The 16,962-nt window shown below is 39.6% G+C and overlaps 1 protein-coding gene across 3 annotated transcripts in view; it reads right to left on the minus strand.

Annotated features, from left to right (window-relative positions):
• Positions 1–9,044: 9,044 nt before the first annotated feature.
• The window catches only part of SF3B1 (splicing factor 3b subunit 1), a 43,185-nt gene continuing 35,267 nt past the window's right edge, over positions 9,045–16,962 (minus strand). For 2 of the 3 annotated variants that reach the window (XM_003825304.5, XM_063595509.1), the window contains 5 exons: positions 15,546–15,666; positions 15,070–15,201; positions 13,136–13,408; positions 10,047–10,263; positions 9,045–9,532 (listed from right to left, as the gene is read on the minus strand). In XM_003825304.5, coding sequence (XP_003825352.1) covers positions 9,374–9,532; positions 10,047–10,263; positions 13,136–13,408; positions 15,070–15,201; positions 15,546–15,666 — 902 coding nt within the window. In that variant the 3' untranslated portion in view covers positions 9,045–9,373. Of the gene's footprint in view, positions 9,533–10,046; positions 10,264–13,135; positions 13,409–15,069; positions 15,202–15,545; positions 15,667–16,053; positions 16,124–16,962 lie in introns of those variants that run through there. The other variant, XR_004670259.3, reaches the window with a different exon arrangement.

Below are 16,962 nucleotides of genomic sequence, written 5' to 3' on the forward strand. Positions count from 1 at the left end.
TGAGCCCAGGAGCTCAAGACCAGCCTGGGCAACACGGTGAAACCCCGTCTCTACTAAAAATACAAAAATTAGCTGGGTGCAGTGGCATGCACCTGTAGTCCCAGCTACTTGAGAGGCTGAGGTGGGAGGATCACTTGAGCTTCGGAGGTGAAGGGTACAGTGAGCCATGATTGTACCACTGGACTCCAGTTTGGGTGATAGAGCGAGACCCTATCTCCAAACAAAAACAAAAAGCTATCAAGACAAAAATTTTAGGCTGGGCATGGTGGCTCACACCTGTAATCCCAGCACTTTGGAAGACCAAGGTGGAAGGATAGCTTGAGTCCAGGAGTTTGAGACCGCCTGGGCAACATACAGAGACCACCATCTCTACAAATAATAATTTAAAAAATACCCAGGCACGGTACATGCCTGTAGTCCCAGCTACTTGGGACGCTGAGGTGCAAGAATCACTTGAATCTGAGAGGTTGGGGCTGCAGAGAGCTGTGATCACGCCACTGCACTTTAGCCTGGGCAAAAGAGTGAGACGTTGTCTCAAAAAATGAAATAAATAAGTAAATTTCAGCACACAAGAAAACAGCACTGCATTCAAAAGGGATTTTCCTTCTTGTTCTTTTTTCTCCAAGACAATATTAAGTAATAGCTGTCATGCATCCCTTTTCAGAGCATTGCCTGCTTGTTTCCCTGCTTTGTCACATGTATCATGATCCATTGGGGTGGCTGGACAGAGTGCTGCAGCTCCAGGCTCCAGAAACAACACGAACAGCTCACCTGTCCCAACTCCTCATGTGGAAAATGTCCACCTGCCCTTTGTCTGCAAATCCAATTAGCCAGGATCATTTGGAAGATTTTCTATAAATCATTTTCCCTGGAAAATACGGAATATCCTAGATCCCTTTGTGGTATAAAAAAGCTATTTTTCTGACTAACACCCTCTAGACCTCTAAAGTAAACTTTTAAGGAAAGAAGCAAACAAGCAAGTAATCCGAAGAACACAAAACTAGTTTGATACCGTTCCCTTCCACAATTGTCCCAGCTCTTGGGCAGTGGTTGTCTAGCTTTGAGGCAGCGACCAGCAGGGGCCACAGTATCACAGTTAAGGAGGTGGGAGGAAAGCAGCTGGGTGGGGACCATGACTTAGTCTGAGCATCTTTGAACTAATTCAGCTCTGAGAACATTTGCTGTATAAGCTCTTTATGTATCTATGATCTGGATCAAGGAAATGAACTAGAGATATTGATCTTCCTGCAAGCACGGTTCAATTCATGCCACTTCCCTACTTTAAAATCTTCAATAAATACTTGTGGAATAAGTGAATGTTGAATAGTCAGTGGTTACCCATTGCCTATAAGATAAAGTTTAAGAATGGCCTTTAGAGAGTAATGATATAGTTTGGATCTGTGCCCCCACCCAAATCTCATGTATAACTGAATCCCCAGTGTTAGAGGTAAAGCCTGGTGAGAAGTGATTGGATCACAGGGGTGAATTTCTCCCTAATGGTTTAGCCGCATCATCTTCTTGGTGCTGTTCTCATGATAGTGAGTTCGTTCCTGCCAGATCTGGTTGTTTAAAAGTGTGTGGCACCTCCATCCTCTCTCTCTCTTGCTCCTGCTCTGGCCGTGTGACTGTGCCTGCTCCCCCTTTGCCTTCTGCCATGATTATGTTTCCTGAGGCCTCCCCAGAACCCAAACAGATGCTAGCATCATGCTTCCTGCACAGCCTGCAAAACCGTGGGCCAATTAAACCTCTTTTCTTTATAAATTACCTAGTCTCAAGTATTTCTTTATAGCAATGTAAGAACAGACTAATACAGAGACATTCCGTAATCTGAATCCAAAATACCATTCATCCATTCATTTGTTCAACACATACATATTGGGTGCCTAGGAAGGGAAGTACGGTACTGGGTGCTAGAGGTTCAGATTTGAACAGACATAGCAGATACTGGCCCTGAATTCTTGGGGCTACATCTGATCTTCCATTATTTCTCATCATTTGGGCTGTCCCCCCACCCTATTTTCTTAGACACAACCCAAGCTTTCCCACTTCCACTATTTTGCCAAGGCTCTTCATTGTCCCTTTCAATACCATATATGCAATTCTAACTTTTCCCTAAAAAGTACACCCTTCTCCTGAAGCTCCCACCTAATCTCACTTTCCCTCCTCCCACATGAAGGAAGCTCCCAGGTGAAGGAAGTTTTTCCAGCATCTTACAGGGAAGGACCTTTTCAACTATGTTTATAGTATTAATAGTTAGCAAATGCCTTGTAGATAGCTGGCACTTAGTAAATATTTGCCAAATAAATGAATGAAGTCCTCATGATTTAAATTGTAGATAACTGTGTTTACACCCCTGAGAGACATTTCTCAAACCTCCTCAAAAGTTATCATCTCACGAACTCAAAATCCAAGTAGATCATTTGTTCATGATTACTTAATGCAATTAAAATATATGGCTGGGCACAGTGGCTCACACTGTAATCCTAGCACTTTGGGAAACTGAGACAAGAGGATCACTTAAGCCTAGGAGTTCAAGACCAGCCTGGGCAACATAGCAAAACCCCGGCTCTATAAGTAAATAAATAGACCAGGCACGGTGGCTCATGCCTGTAATCCCAGCACTTTGGGAGGCCGAGGCGGGCAGACCACTTGAGCTCAGGAGTTTCAAGACCAGCCTGGGCAACATGGCAAAACCCCGTCTCTACAAAAAATACAAAACTTAGCCTGGTGTGGTGGCATGCACCTGTAGTCCCAGCTACTTTAGAGGCTGAGGTGGGAGGATCGCTTGAACCTAGGAAGCAGAGGTTACAGTGAGCTTAGATTATGCCATTGTGCCCCAGCCTGGACGACACAGCAAGACACTGTCTCAAATAAATTAATTAAAGAAAAAAATGTAAAAATCCCCATTAGAAAATGAAAATGTATTGAACTATATATCTCATTTGTTTAGCATTCGGGGTAGAATCATGTCACTATTCCCAGAGAAATAAAACTTGAGGGATGTGCTTCTCAGTTGCTTTTAACCACTGAATGACACTAGTTCCATCTAAAATGATTTGAAGATTTAAAGAGCAAATCTGTACTTTTTTTTTGAGACGGAGTCTTGCTCTGTCACCCAGGCTGGAGTGCAGTGGCGTGATCTTGGCTCACTGCAGCCTCTGCCTCGCGAGTTCAAGTGATTCTCTTGCCTCAGACTCCTGATTAGCTGGGACTACAGGCGTGCGCCACCATGCCCAGCTAATTTTTTTGCCTTTTTAGTAGAGACAAGGTTTCACCATGTTGGTCAGGCTGGTCTTAAACTCCTAATCTCAAATGATCCACCCACCTTGGCTTCCCAAAGTGCTGGGAATACAGGTGTAAGCCACCATGCCCGGCCCAAATCTATGCTTTTAAGTCTTCAAGTGAACTCACACCAATCCCCTAATTCTCTCTTTCCTTCTGCTGCACCTGCAGATCAGTCCAACCAAATACCTTCTCTAGCCAGCTGGACTGTTGAGCAATACTAAAGAATACCTTGCAATCCCTTGGGATTCCCAGACAATCTAAACATCCCTGATGAGTGCCTTCTATTTCCTCAAGAGTTATTTCCAAAGTGCTTGCTCCTCAAGCCACCTGCCAATCTCCATCCCTTCTAATGTCAGCAATAACAGAGGTCTTTTCCCTCATGATAACAGGCCAGGAGTGATGGCTCACACTTGCAAATCCCAGCACTTTGGGAGGCCAAGGTAGGAGGATTTGCTTGAACCTAGGAGTTTGAGACAAGCCTGGGCAATATAGTGAGATCCCATCTCTATAATAATAGTAAAATAACCATATCAACAGCAGCAGCCATTACATTTATTAAGTGCTGTGCTTAGGCACTTTGCTTTATATACATTATTTTAGCTAATCTTTACAAGGACCACCACCTACTGAGGTAGGTACTATTATTCTCCCCATTCTACAAATTAAAAAGCTGAAGGATAGAAAGGTTAAAAAACTTGCCCAAGGTCACATCACCAGTTAGTGGCATAGCCAGGTTACAAATCCAGGACTAACTGCAGAGCCAACTCCTAAACCTATACTGTGTTGCCTTCCTGTTCCACTCTTCTGTCAGGGCACAGTAAGGGCAGAGCCAGGATTCCCAAAGGCTACCTGGCTCCCCCAGGTGACCTCATACCAGTGTCAAGACAGTGAGCTCTCCTCTTCCATTCCAAGCCTCTCCAACAACCAATGTCAGTCAACTAGTAAGCAGCAGAAGCAATACGGAGATACACCTATGAGGTTTATTAACTACATTACGCTGACCTGCTTTATTGGAAAAAGCAATGGATTTTATTAAAATAAAAAAGGCTTCCTGCACCCTCTCTTTTAATTTCACCCAGGTTCCAGCAAAGTACCTTCCTGGAAGTGTTTTGATAACCTCTTGGCTGTGTCTAAGGCCCACTTGCTTCCACACCCAAATAGGCACTTCCATTGGTTTTTTACTGTGTTATTGCCACATTGAGAATGGAGTGGTGTCCCAGTCTAGTGCTTCTCAATTTCAATGGCATATGAATCACTTGGGTATCATAAAAATGCAGTTTTTTGGTTTTGTTGTTTTGAGACGGAGTTTCATCCGTTACACAGGCTGGAGCGCAATGGCGCGATCTCGGCTCACCACAACCTCCGCCTCCCGGGTTCAAGCAATTCTCCAGCCTCAGCCTCCTGAGTAGCTGGGATTACAGGCATGCACCACCACACCTGGCTAATTTTGTATTTTTAGTAGAAATGGGGTTTCTCCATGTTGGTCAGGCAGGTCTTTAACTCCTGACCTCAGGTCATCCGCCTGCCTCACCCTCTCAAAGTGCTGGGATTACAGGTGAAGCCACCAAGCCCAGCCCAAAGATGCAGCTTCTTATTCAGGTTCCTGATGGAGCCTACAAGCATGTTTCTAAAATCCCCATGTGACATTGATGCCAATCTCCAGACCACGCTTGAGTAACAATGGCCTAGATATGTGGCATGTGAACAGTTCTTCCTTGGTGATCATCTTGGTGCTAAGTGCTTTTCTTCCCAAATGTATAAATTATATTCTGCTTCTGTGATCAAAACTATGTAAAGCATCGGTTTACACATTACACATTATACATACTATAGACATCAGAGTGTCTGAGTGTTAAACTTTACCAGCTTTTTTGCATGAATTTTTTACACAAGTCTCATTTTCCTCACTACGTCTACTTGTTTCTAAAGCACCAAGAAAACTGTTTTGAAATTGTGACATGCCATAGATGAACTTTTCATGCCTATAGCCCACCATATCTTTTTCCTTATGTACTCAGGGAAAGATGCTGCTCCTCCTCTTCAGGAAAACCCTTCCATCTGTGCTTGATTTCCACCCTTCTCTGCCTCATTATTCATTCATTCAAGCAGTCGCCCACTTTGTTTAGCTCATTAGCTTCCTCCTCTATTTTATCTAGTCCAAACTTCTCTTCAGCAATACTGCTTGAAAATTGTCTCAAGAAATTCACTATTTAAAATAAACATACAAAAGCAAAATAGCAAAATTTTAATTGTTGAATTTAAGTGGAAAATATACAGTTGCTCATTGTAATAGTCTTTCAACTTTTTTCAAAGTTTGGGCAGAGTTATAGAAACAATTTCTTCTATTTACAAGTTTTTTCCTAGCACAAACCTATTTAGATTAAATCCCCTCGCCAGCCTCTCAGCTAACATGTTAAAATTTCCTTCCAGAACTTCATTAATCAGCCAGGCTATAAAAAAGTAACTGTCCAAGGCCCAAGCATGTCCTTTCAAAATCTTTTTAGAATCCACAAAATAAATTTTAAAACTTAGTTATTCTAGCAAGAACACTAGAGATGTCACTGACTATACTCACTCTGGTTTACTTACTTATTCCCTCCTGCCTACAAATCTTGACTGCCTTGCAAACCTAAATTCTCTATCAAGTCACATTAAATTCCCTCCATGGCTTCCTATCCAAATTTTTTAAAAGGGGAGGAAGGGGTTTCTGTGCCCTGCCTGCCCTCCTCTTCCAGCCGTACCATATAACCCACCTATCGCCAGCTCACAGGTGAGAACACAATGCTTGAAGACCAGCATCCCAAGTGGAGCACCAAGCCACCTCCAGCACTCCTGCCCAAGCTGCCAACATGGCTCCCAACTGTCACAAGATGCTCTGAGGATCAGTGCAGGGTCATCTTACACATTTTCACAGCTTACTCTCCCCAGGACGTATGCGGAGCCTTACCCCAAGGTAGACATTTAAGTATTTGCTAAGTTGTATTTCTAGTTACTTCCTAGACAACTGCTGCCTAAAATCAAATGCTTTATATATCATGCTTTAATTTTATTAAACATGTAAGTCCTGCTTAAACAATGGTCTCAGTGGTTCTCACCCTAGGGAGATTTTGCTCTCCAAGGGACATGAGACAATGTCTGGAGGCATTTTTGGTTATTACAGTGGGATGGGGGTGTGCTGCTGGCATCTCAATAGGTAGAGGTCAGGAACACTGCTCAATATTCTGCAAGGCACAGGACAGCACCCCCACAATAATGAATTATTTGATTCAAGATGTCAATAATGCCAAGGTTGAGAAACCCTAGGGTAGCTGTAGTGTTTTCTTTTAACCTTAGGGGATTTGAGAGCCACTGGAAACCAAAGAGCCAAACTGAACCTATGTGGCTGCAACTTTTTTAGTTTCTTATTAAAGAAAAAGTTCTCTGGTTTTTCAACACTAAGTTCCCTTATTTCGAAAACAACCGAAAGAGCTCAATTTTGCAAAAATGGCACAACCACAACAGAGTGCAGTGTGATAACAATACAGAGTCAACTAAGATTAAAAATTGGTCTACTAAGACTTTAGATATAATACGTTTTATTCATCTAGTGGTACTTGGTGCTCACAGGGCACTGTACAACAAATTTTAAAAATACAATATGAAAAAAATCAAACAGCCAGAGATCAATTCCATTAGAGGGCGATGGCCCACAGAAAAACCAACAAAGGCCCACAGAAAAACCCACCCTGTCTCCTTAAGAACATTTCTTTCTTAGTTTGGCTTTAAGAAACACCAAAAGAAAATACAAAAGAAAAGGTCTTTGAGAAGATAGGTAAAACTTCACATAGCGTCTTCCACATATCACAAAATGCTTTCCTTGTTTAATAATAAGCACATAAAATAATCCAAATATCTGTGAGCCTCTATTTGGTCCCAATGTTTTAGGTCATAGCTTTCACTACTTCCCTCCTCTCTATCCTCAAATTATTTGCATCAGTAAAAAAAGTTAATTAAGGTGTAACAGTCTCCTTTGCTCCACAATGCCACTACAAAGCCTATTTTCCATAAAGAACCAGAGGCCAAGCAAACGTAGGCTACTAAGTACTTGAATTGAAAATACAACTAAAATTTCCTGAGTCATTTAACATCAAATTTTGGCTTTGTAATCTATTTGTATTCAATTCTCAGTCATTACTGAAGGTCATTTGACATCAACCATAGAGAGCAGTGAAATTTAAAGTTGCAAGGAAGTACCGCTGAAAACTTCTAACAGAAAGATGAGTTTGGAGTGTTTAATTTTACTACATAGTGACATATATTCAGAAAGTTGTCATACAAGGAATGATGAGGAGTTACAAATCCAACTTGGAAACCCTTAATGCTATCAATTTGTTGAAAGTCAATTTTTTTTTTTTTTTTTTTTTTTTTTTTTGAGACGGAGTCTCTGTCGCCCAGGCTGGAGTGTAGCAGCGCTATCTCGGCTCACTGCAAGCTCCGCCTCCCGGGTTCACGCCATTCTCCTGCCTCAGCCTCCCTAGTAGCTGGGACTACAGGCGCCCACCACCACGCCTGGCTAATTTTTTGTATTTTTAGTAGACGGGACTTCACCGCGTTAGCCAGGATGGTCTCGATCTCCTGACCTCATGATCCGCCCGCCTCAGCCTCCCAAAGTGCTGGGATTACAGGCATGAGCCACCACACCCGGCCACAAGCTGTTTCTTAACTAAGCTTCTGAAGCAGGAACTCCTAAAGTGTCAACAGGCAGTTTTACTTACAGTAGTAGTTATATACTAATGCTGCTTGCAGAATTTTTTTTCCCTTTAGAGTTCACAGAAGTACTACCACATGGAGACAAAACAAAACAGTAAAAATAGTATAGGTAGTAAAAAGGCCAAAACTAAGAAATTTGGGGCCATAACATTAGAAAAGTTTGAAAATATACTTTACATATTTGCTTAAAAAATTAAGTGTAGTACTGCCTTAATGCTTGGTTCCTCTACCATTAAATGGCATTTCATTCAGTTTATGCTGAACTCTTAGATTAACTTATTATTACTGAATACAAAGCTAAGCAAACCTAGACATTTTAGCTGCTGCCACTGTATATTATCACAGTACATAAGGAATCTGTCACAAGGTTTGTCTCCCCTTCTCCATTATAATGTTCTTAAAGGTAGAGGGCAGGTCTCATGCACCTTTGCATCCCCTGCATATAAGCACAGTGGCTGGCATACAGTGGGTGAATAGGTATTTACTGATGCATTGCTGAGTAGTGGCTTATAACATGGAGAAAAGCCCAACATTGTCCTGTTCTATCAGCATTACTTAGGTATCCTCACTCCTAACAGGCAGAAAGCAGTTTTGAAGTAAAGTTAAATTCCTCACTTGCTAAACACAGCAGACCTGTCAAGCGTTGGACAAGACTTAAACCACTTTCTTTAAATGTGTTCATAAAGCATTTTGAGAAATCAAGAGATGAAAGGCGCTATGTAAGTACAAAATATTCAAGACAGTTTAGCAAAAGTGCTACTTTTCTACAATGATGGAATGGTTGTGCTAGTTTGAGGGGAACATCCCCTGAGGCTACTCTTCTTGCTGTCATTATTAACACAACAATGGAATTTTGACAAAGATGCCATCACTTTATATAGTTTTTATTCAGCTAACTACTTTCTATAAGCCATGTGACAGAAAATGAAATTAAGCCACTTATTCCACATAAACCAATACTTTATCAAAGTTCCGCATTTTACAAGTCATGTTCAAAAAACACACACAAATTAGCATTTTGTACACAAATGTTTATTTCTCAATTAAACATTCCCTTTAAACACAAGGAATGAGTTCTAAATCTTCATAAAGATGAATTAAAAATGAAATCCCTCCAGTATAGTGTATGTAATCACTGTGTTCTTGGTCACTACTGGCATTTACTGTTTAACATCAAAAACAAAGACAGGTTATTTAAAAATCATGCTACTGGATTTCTAGCTCTTCCTCTATGACCAGTTCTACACTGATCTGCAATGTTTAAAAGTTTACATCACCAAATCAAAGCAAGTTTAAGGTGTGAAGTAGCTGTGCATTAAACACAAAATAAACAATAAAATTATAAGATATAGTCAAGTTCATAACGAATATAGGTGTTCTTATCATCGTTGTAGATTCTTGGGTAATGTGCTATGAGAGCGTCCTGGGAACCAATGTAGATGGAGTTGTAAATTTTCCAATATACATCTCTGACTTTCCGGGCTGGGTGAAACAGACCCTAAAATAATTGAACGGTTACATTATTTCAATTTTTAAGAACATACATAACCTTAACAAAATTAAGAAATCATAAAGATATGATTCAAAATTCTTTCCCTTGGGGAGTTGGGGGGGGGAACCTACTAATTACACTGCTCTTAAGCTGCAATGGAAGAGACAAAACTCACTCCCCCGTCACCACACAATTGTTCTACCATATGGCACAATATACCCTAATGATAATCAGGAAAAGTAACTTAATTCAATACACTACTTTTCTTGCTAAGTAATCTTTTAAAAATCTTTAACTTACAGGCAGTGGGGGGAAAGGGGAGGGAGAGCATTAGGACAAATACCTAATGCATGCAGGGCTTAAAACCTAGATGACGGGTTGACAGGTGCAGCAAACCACCATGGCACATATATACCTATGTAACAAACCTGCACGTTCAGCACAAGTATCCCAGAACTTAAAGTATTATTTAAAAAAAAAAAAAAAAAAATCACCGATTAAAAAAAAATATTTAACTTACCTGTAAACAATATTGCAACATTCTACATGGTCCAATAGCAACTCTCAGGCCCTCTAGGGCTCCCATAACTGCCTGAATTACATGAGGAGATGTCTCAAACACATTGGGCCATACATAGTTCAACAAGTGATTCAGCGAATCTTCACAACCAAATCCATAAACCCCAAGTGACATGTGCTGTACCACTGCACTAGCCGTCTGTCTGTGTACAAGGTCTCTACAACGGAAGGGAAAAAAGTCCTTTAAGATGCGGTCTTATAAGAAAGGGGAAAAAAATCCTTAAAGATACAGTCTTAGTTTTACAGGAAATATTCACTGGCCCATTAGAAACTAAATTACTAATTCAGTGCACTGAATAGATGTGAAGTCATCTAACATTTCATATATCTAATATACCCTTTAGAATAGCTTCCACTTGAGGACTTTTGCTTTAATGACTCAAGCTTCACTATGGCTCAACAATTAAGCCATATTTTCTAATTAACTTTTTTTTTTTTTTTTTTTGAGACGGAGTCTTACTCTGTCACCCAGACTGGAGTGCAGTGGTGTGATCTTGGCTCACTGCAACCTCTGCCTCCCAGGTTCAAGCAATTCTCCTGCCTCAGCCTCCTGAGTAGCTGGAATTACAGGTGTGTGCCACCACGCCTGCCTAATTTTTGTATTTTTAGTAGAGACAGGGTTTCACCATGTTGGCCAGGATGGTCTCGATCTCTTGACCTTGTGATCTGCCCGCCTCAGCCTCCCAAAGTACTGGGATTACAGGCATGAGCCACCGTGCCTGGCCTTCTAATTAACTTTTAAAAGGAATATGAGCAGGAGGGCTCTGTGAAGTCTTGGCTTTATTATGCTACTAAAGAGGAGGCATGTGATTCTAACATATGAATAATAAACAGTAATATTTTAAACTTTTTTCTCTTTTTTAAAATTATTTTTCAGGCCGGACATGGTGGCTCATGCCTGTAATCCTAGCGCTTTGGGAGGCCGAGGCAGATGGATCACCTGAGGTCAGGAGGTCAAGACCAGCCTGGCCAGCGTGGTGAAACCCCGTCTCTACTAAACATACAAAAATTAGTAGGGCATTCTGGCACACGCCTGTAATCCCAGCTACTCAGGAGGCTGAGGCAGGAGAATCACCTGAACCTGGGGGGTGGAGGTTGCAGTGAGTCGAGATTGTGCCACTGCACTCCAGCCTAGGCAACAAGAGTGAAACTCTCTCAAAAAAAAAAAAAGAAAAATTATTTTTCTTTTTTATTGTTATTGTTAGAGATAGGGAAGGCCTCGCTATGTTGCCCAAGCTGGTCTTGTGCTCCTGGGGTCAAGCGATCCTCCCACCTTGGCCTCCCAAATCATTTTAAACTCTTGATTATAAACTTAAATCTTTACTAGTACTTCAGATACTGGTATATAATAGGTAACTAAATTAAAGTTAAATTCCCTTCTCATGTAAAGTTTAAGTTTCATTCAATAACTCAATTTGGGGAGAGGAACAAAAGATCAATAATTTTTTCAAACCTACAGAAGTAACTATCATCTCCTATGTTAACTGAATTTATGTTCATGAAAAATCAGAGTTATTCATTCCACAATTATTCAACCAAGTATGAGCTCGCTGGCTAACACAATGGGATTTGCAATGGGTATGAAAATGAGTTTCCAGGCCGGGCACGCTGGCTCACGCCTGTAATCCCAGCACTTTGGGATGCCAAGGCGGGTAGATCACGAGGTCAGGAGATGGAGACCATCCTGGCTAACACGGTGAAACCCTATCTTTGCCAAAAATACAAAAAATTAGCCGGCCATGGTGGCACACGCCTGTAGTCCCAGCTACTTGGGAGGCTGAGGCAGAAGAATCACTTGAACCTGGGAGGCAGAGGTTGCAGTATGCCGAGATCATGCCACTGCACTCCAGACTGGGCGACACAGCAAAACTCCGTACAAAAAAAAAAAATGAGTTTCCACACTTTGCTCCAAAGATAGTAACACAGACCACATCAAAGAGAAAAGAGAAAAATACTTGTATTTACTAATATTCTTGTTTTTCCTATTTATTTTAATAATGTCATTCAGCATAAGAATGAAGCAGTATTCCTCATTAATAAAATTTCCAACTGAAGTATTCTTTTCATTTAGTAATTTTCAATGGAATTACTCCCTTAACTTCTTAGTACACAGAAAAAAGTTTTTAACTGCAGGTGACATACATTAATGACTGCACTATGGTGCTCAGGCACTTCTCACTAAGGAATACAGAGCAAGGGTGATTTACTCTCATTTTTTTTAGCCCTGGGCAGCCAGGCTTTTACAGAGCACAATTCTTACTCTGTCTCCCTGTCTTGCATATATACGTTCTGGTAACTTGTCGAGTCCAGTTAAGTCTCCCTTTCAGAAGGTTATTAATGAATAACTTTAATCTGTACACAAAAGTATTTGAATGGGCTCTGATTTGAGTAACTTATCTCTCCTGAAAAATAAAGAGCCAGTGAAACAGTTCTTTCCCTTACTACGCTTGCACTTTCCTTTGCACTTTCTTCAGTTACTTCTGTGTTTAAGGCTGTACGTCAGTCTAGATGGTAAAAGGTATTAGCAATCTGTCAAATAACTCGAACAGTACTGTACTGGTGGTCACCATCTGAAACACCAGGGACCTGCAACAGGAAGAGTGTAGCTCTGGCAGGCTATTGTTCAGTAATTCAAAGGCTTAAGAGAAGCCTGTCCTTTACCTGCAACAAAAAGCTAAAAAGATCAGGTCTCTGCCCATTAGCTTCTGCTCATCATGTCCTCTAACTATATTTGACCAATTTTGAAAACAAAAGATTATCAATCAACCCTTTTCAAAATTTATTTAGTTCAATAGATAAGAAAAGAGATTTAAAGGGGATGGGAGAACTTGAAAGAAAGTCTGGGGAATCACTACAGCGTGCACATTATTTTAAAATAATAAGTCATATTTACAATGTCCTAAGACTCCAGGCTAGCAATTTTTTCTTTAACTATGTTACAGTAAAAAGTCATCTAATAACTATTTCACGATGTTCTAAAATGAAGGAAGAGTTATAATTATTTTCTTGTATTTAGTTCAAGTCACTTACCTATCCATTAAAGCATCTTCAAGTAACGGTGTTACGGCATAAATGTAGTCTTTTCCCATTTCACCAATATATTCAAACAAGAAGGAAAGCGATTTTAACACTCCATTTTGAACATTCAGTTCAGGAACTCTGTATTCATTCATTAAGGCAGGGAGTACTGTAAAGGGTGAACATGTTTCTGCAACAATAGCTATTGCTACAGTGGTACAAACTCTGTTCTGCCTTTCTTGAACTTTGAGGTTGTTCAGAAGTGTAGCCAATACATCATGAGGGCTGAAAAAAACAAATGGGTCAACAAGCTGTTACATTATAAGTCAAAAATTTATGGAAGAAAAAAATGCATAAAGATGAAAACTTTTAAGTATTAATAATTACAGGGAACTCAGTAATTTTATAAAATGCAATACTTTCAAGTCACTGGCATTGTTGTTTCTATATAAAAATTTCATATAAATTAAAAGGTCAGTTTAAAAAAGTTAACTCTGAGAAGATCAGAGGTCATAGCTGTACAAATTCTAAACATTTTAAGTTAACTCAATTTTCAAATGTAATTTTCAGTTCTTAAACTTTCTGAAATATAAAGAAATTTAACTAAATGTTTAAAGTGAGTAATTCTCTGAGTTGTCAAAATGGGCACTAGAACTAGGTAGGAGTGGTGAGGGGAATATCCGAATTGTAGTCTCCCATTATAAACCACATAAAATCTCTTTTCCTTTTATCTTTCCTCCACACAATTTGCTGCATCTATTTGCCTCTTCTTTGACATAGAGGGACATTGGGACTAAAAGCTTGCACAAAAGCTATTCTTGCAAATGTCTTGACTCCATCACCACTGAAATAAATATTATGCTACCAAAATAGGAGAGGAATGAGTATGTGTTAGGGGAGGGGGTGTTGTCTGGTTAATTCTACCTAATTAATCAGACATTCACATGTCATATTCCTTGAAAACATTTTCTTAAGCCACATGGACATGTGGTGTCTCGTTTTCTACAATGACTGTTTTTTCCTATTTTAGTTGTGATGGAGTGGAAGCAAACCACCACAGATTATCTCACAAAGCAGCTATAATTCAGTTAAATCCGTGGAGTAATGTTAGAATAGCATTTTTGTTGTTTTTTTTAGAGACAGGGTGTCGCCCTGTCGCCCAGGTGCCCAGGTGCCCAGGTTGGAGTGCAGTGGCACAATCACAGCTCACTGTAACCTTGAACTCCTGGGCTCAAACAATCCATAATAAGATTTTTAAAACATATAAAGCATTAATATGAGACTTAAATGATGTTGTGAGACTAAAAACTTGCCTTAATAGTTTAAGCAATATCCTAGAAGACCAGCACACATTTAAAATTTTTCTGAAAATGGTACTGTTTCCCTCCCTGAAAACACCTAAAGTGTAATTAAAGTAAGTCTTAAACCCTTCCATCTATTTTAATTAAGAATTTAAGACTACAGGCTGTGCGCAGTGGCTCACGCCTGTAATCTCAGCACTTTCGGAGGCCAAGATAGGTGGCTCACTTGAGGCCAGGAGTTCGAGAACAGCCTGGCCCACATGGTGAAACCTCATCTCTACTAAAAAATACAAAAATTACCTGGGCGTGATGGTGCATGCCTGTAGTCCCAGCTACTGGGGAGGCTGAGGCAGGAGAATCGCCTGCACCTGGGAGGCGGTGGTTGCAGTGAGCCGAGATTGAATCACTGCATTCCAGCCAGGGTGACAGAGCGAGACTCCGTCTCAAAAAAAAAAAAAAAAAAAAAAAAATGAATTTAACAATACATTCCAATAATCAGAAGGTCAGTGGTTAAATGAAGAGCTTTCTCAACTGCATTATTCAGACCATGCCTCAAAAGAGATTTCTACATGGAAGTATTTTCCAATACCACAATGCATTTATTATAAAGTAATTTTTTTTTTAATGGAAGTAAATAACACTCACCCAATGGCCTTTGCAATATAACCAAATGTGTTGACTGTGGCTCTACGAATAGCCTTTTTGTGGGCTTTTAAGAGCTCTAAAAGCTCAAAGCAAATCCTCATCCACTCTCTTGCAGATACATATTCAGCTCCCCTAATTTAAAAAATACACATATTAATTATTGTGACATTAAGAAAAGTTTTAAGGATAAATTTGCAAATTCAGTTCTAAAAACATGATTAACTCATTTTAAGCATTAAATAAAACTTACTACTCTTCAGAAAGGCTGAAGAGTTAGTCTTACAGGTTTAGTCCTAAAATTACATTGCCACCCCCATTACCATCCAAATTGAAATTTCACTGAAAATATTAATACTGGATAGCCTAATCTTTTACACTTATATTAGTGACATTAAGGAAATTTTGCTAATTGAATACAAAGTGGCCAAATTTGAAAATTGATACTGCTTATAAAAATGTGTGGGTAATCTGCTTACCTGTCAGCAATACGACCAACAAGATCAATACAATTCTCTTGTACTTTTTCATGTCTGTTCTTTAAGATCGGGGTGAGTCTAGGCAGCAGATCTTTAATTGGTGGAGTCATCTTATGCATACCTATTTAATAGAAGTCAATAAACTATCAACATTTGAATTGCAACTTTTGTTCACTTTCCTTTTACTTAGCAATGTCATATATGACTATGTATAAATATAAACTTACAGCTGCCTAGGGAAAGAGAAAGCCCCAGATTCTGACCAGACTCAGAATCGTTTTTAACTTTTATTAACAATTTTTGATTATGTATAGAAATGAAAGAAATCAGTGAAGTGATTTAAAGGATGATGGATACTCAATAACAAAAAAGTTTTGTTTGATTCTGAAATGTATTTGTGCACTGACATTTAAATATGGGGACAGCTTATGTTCCGGCCGTACACAACAATATAAGCCAGAGGTAAACATGTAAATAAAGCAAAAATTTCCAGAAAGGGCCCCCTTACCCTTTAACTGCAAAACAAACAGATCTCCAGTCTCCCTGCAATGCAGGGCATACTTGGATGGTATTTACACCTATGAAGAGAGAAAAAAGGAGGCAGCTGGCAGGGGCTCTTGCTCTAACTAGAATCACTTGCTCTGATTCTCTCTCCATTGCTCTTCCCATGCCTCTCTGACAAACAATATGGTTTAAAACTCCCTGCAAACCAGAGCCCTACAAGTGGCCATGTAAATGATTTCTGGCAAGTAGCTATCTTCAAGTATAGAGGATAGGGTTGCATTGGAGATTATATGCAAATACAATAGTTTAAACATGTGTATCGCATAAATACCTCTTACAAAATGAGGAAAAACAAACAGTGGCTCTCTCACAGTCAGCTATTTTGACTTCTGCTAGGTTATCAGAGCCTCTAAACTCTGCAGGAGTTATATTTGGCAACAGTTATAATCAATTTTAAAAAAAGATTAAATATAAGAAACCATTGGTTTTCTTCATACTGCCCTAATGGAATAAAAACTTTGCTCTCCATATCCAAGAGCATTTGTAATATAGCTGTATTACGGGTTAGAAAACTGAATGGACAGTATTTAAAACTTGGGTATGTAAATAAAGACAATAATTTGATCAGTTCACTTTTCTCTGATTATATTCCTTGAAACTGATCACAAGCAAAAAGCCTGTCATAATCGCTAATTCAAGGTTTAAATATATATATATTGTTCTAAAACTAAATTAAAACTTTAGGATTGCCTTTTCACCCCGCAGCAGAACATGGCAGAATATATTTCACCTGACACACTAGGTCCTGTATTCCATGACTTCAAAGCTTTTTGAGCTGTGACTACTCCCACCTCTCATGTAGGTCCTAAACTTACCCTTTTTTTCTCTTTAAAGTAAAATATAAATGGGTTTT

The sequence above is a fragment of the Pan paniscus genome, chromosome 13 (genome assembly GCF_029289425.2).
Source record: "Pan paniscus chromosome 13, NHGRI_mPanPan1-v2.0_pri, whole genome shotgun sequence".
Taxonomy (NCBI): domain Eukaryota; kingdom Metazoa; phylum Chordata; class Mammalia; order Primates; family Hominidae; genus Pan; species Pan paniscus.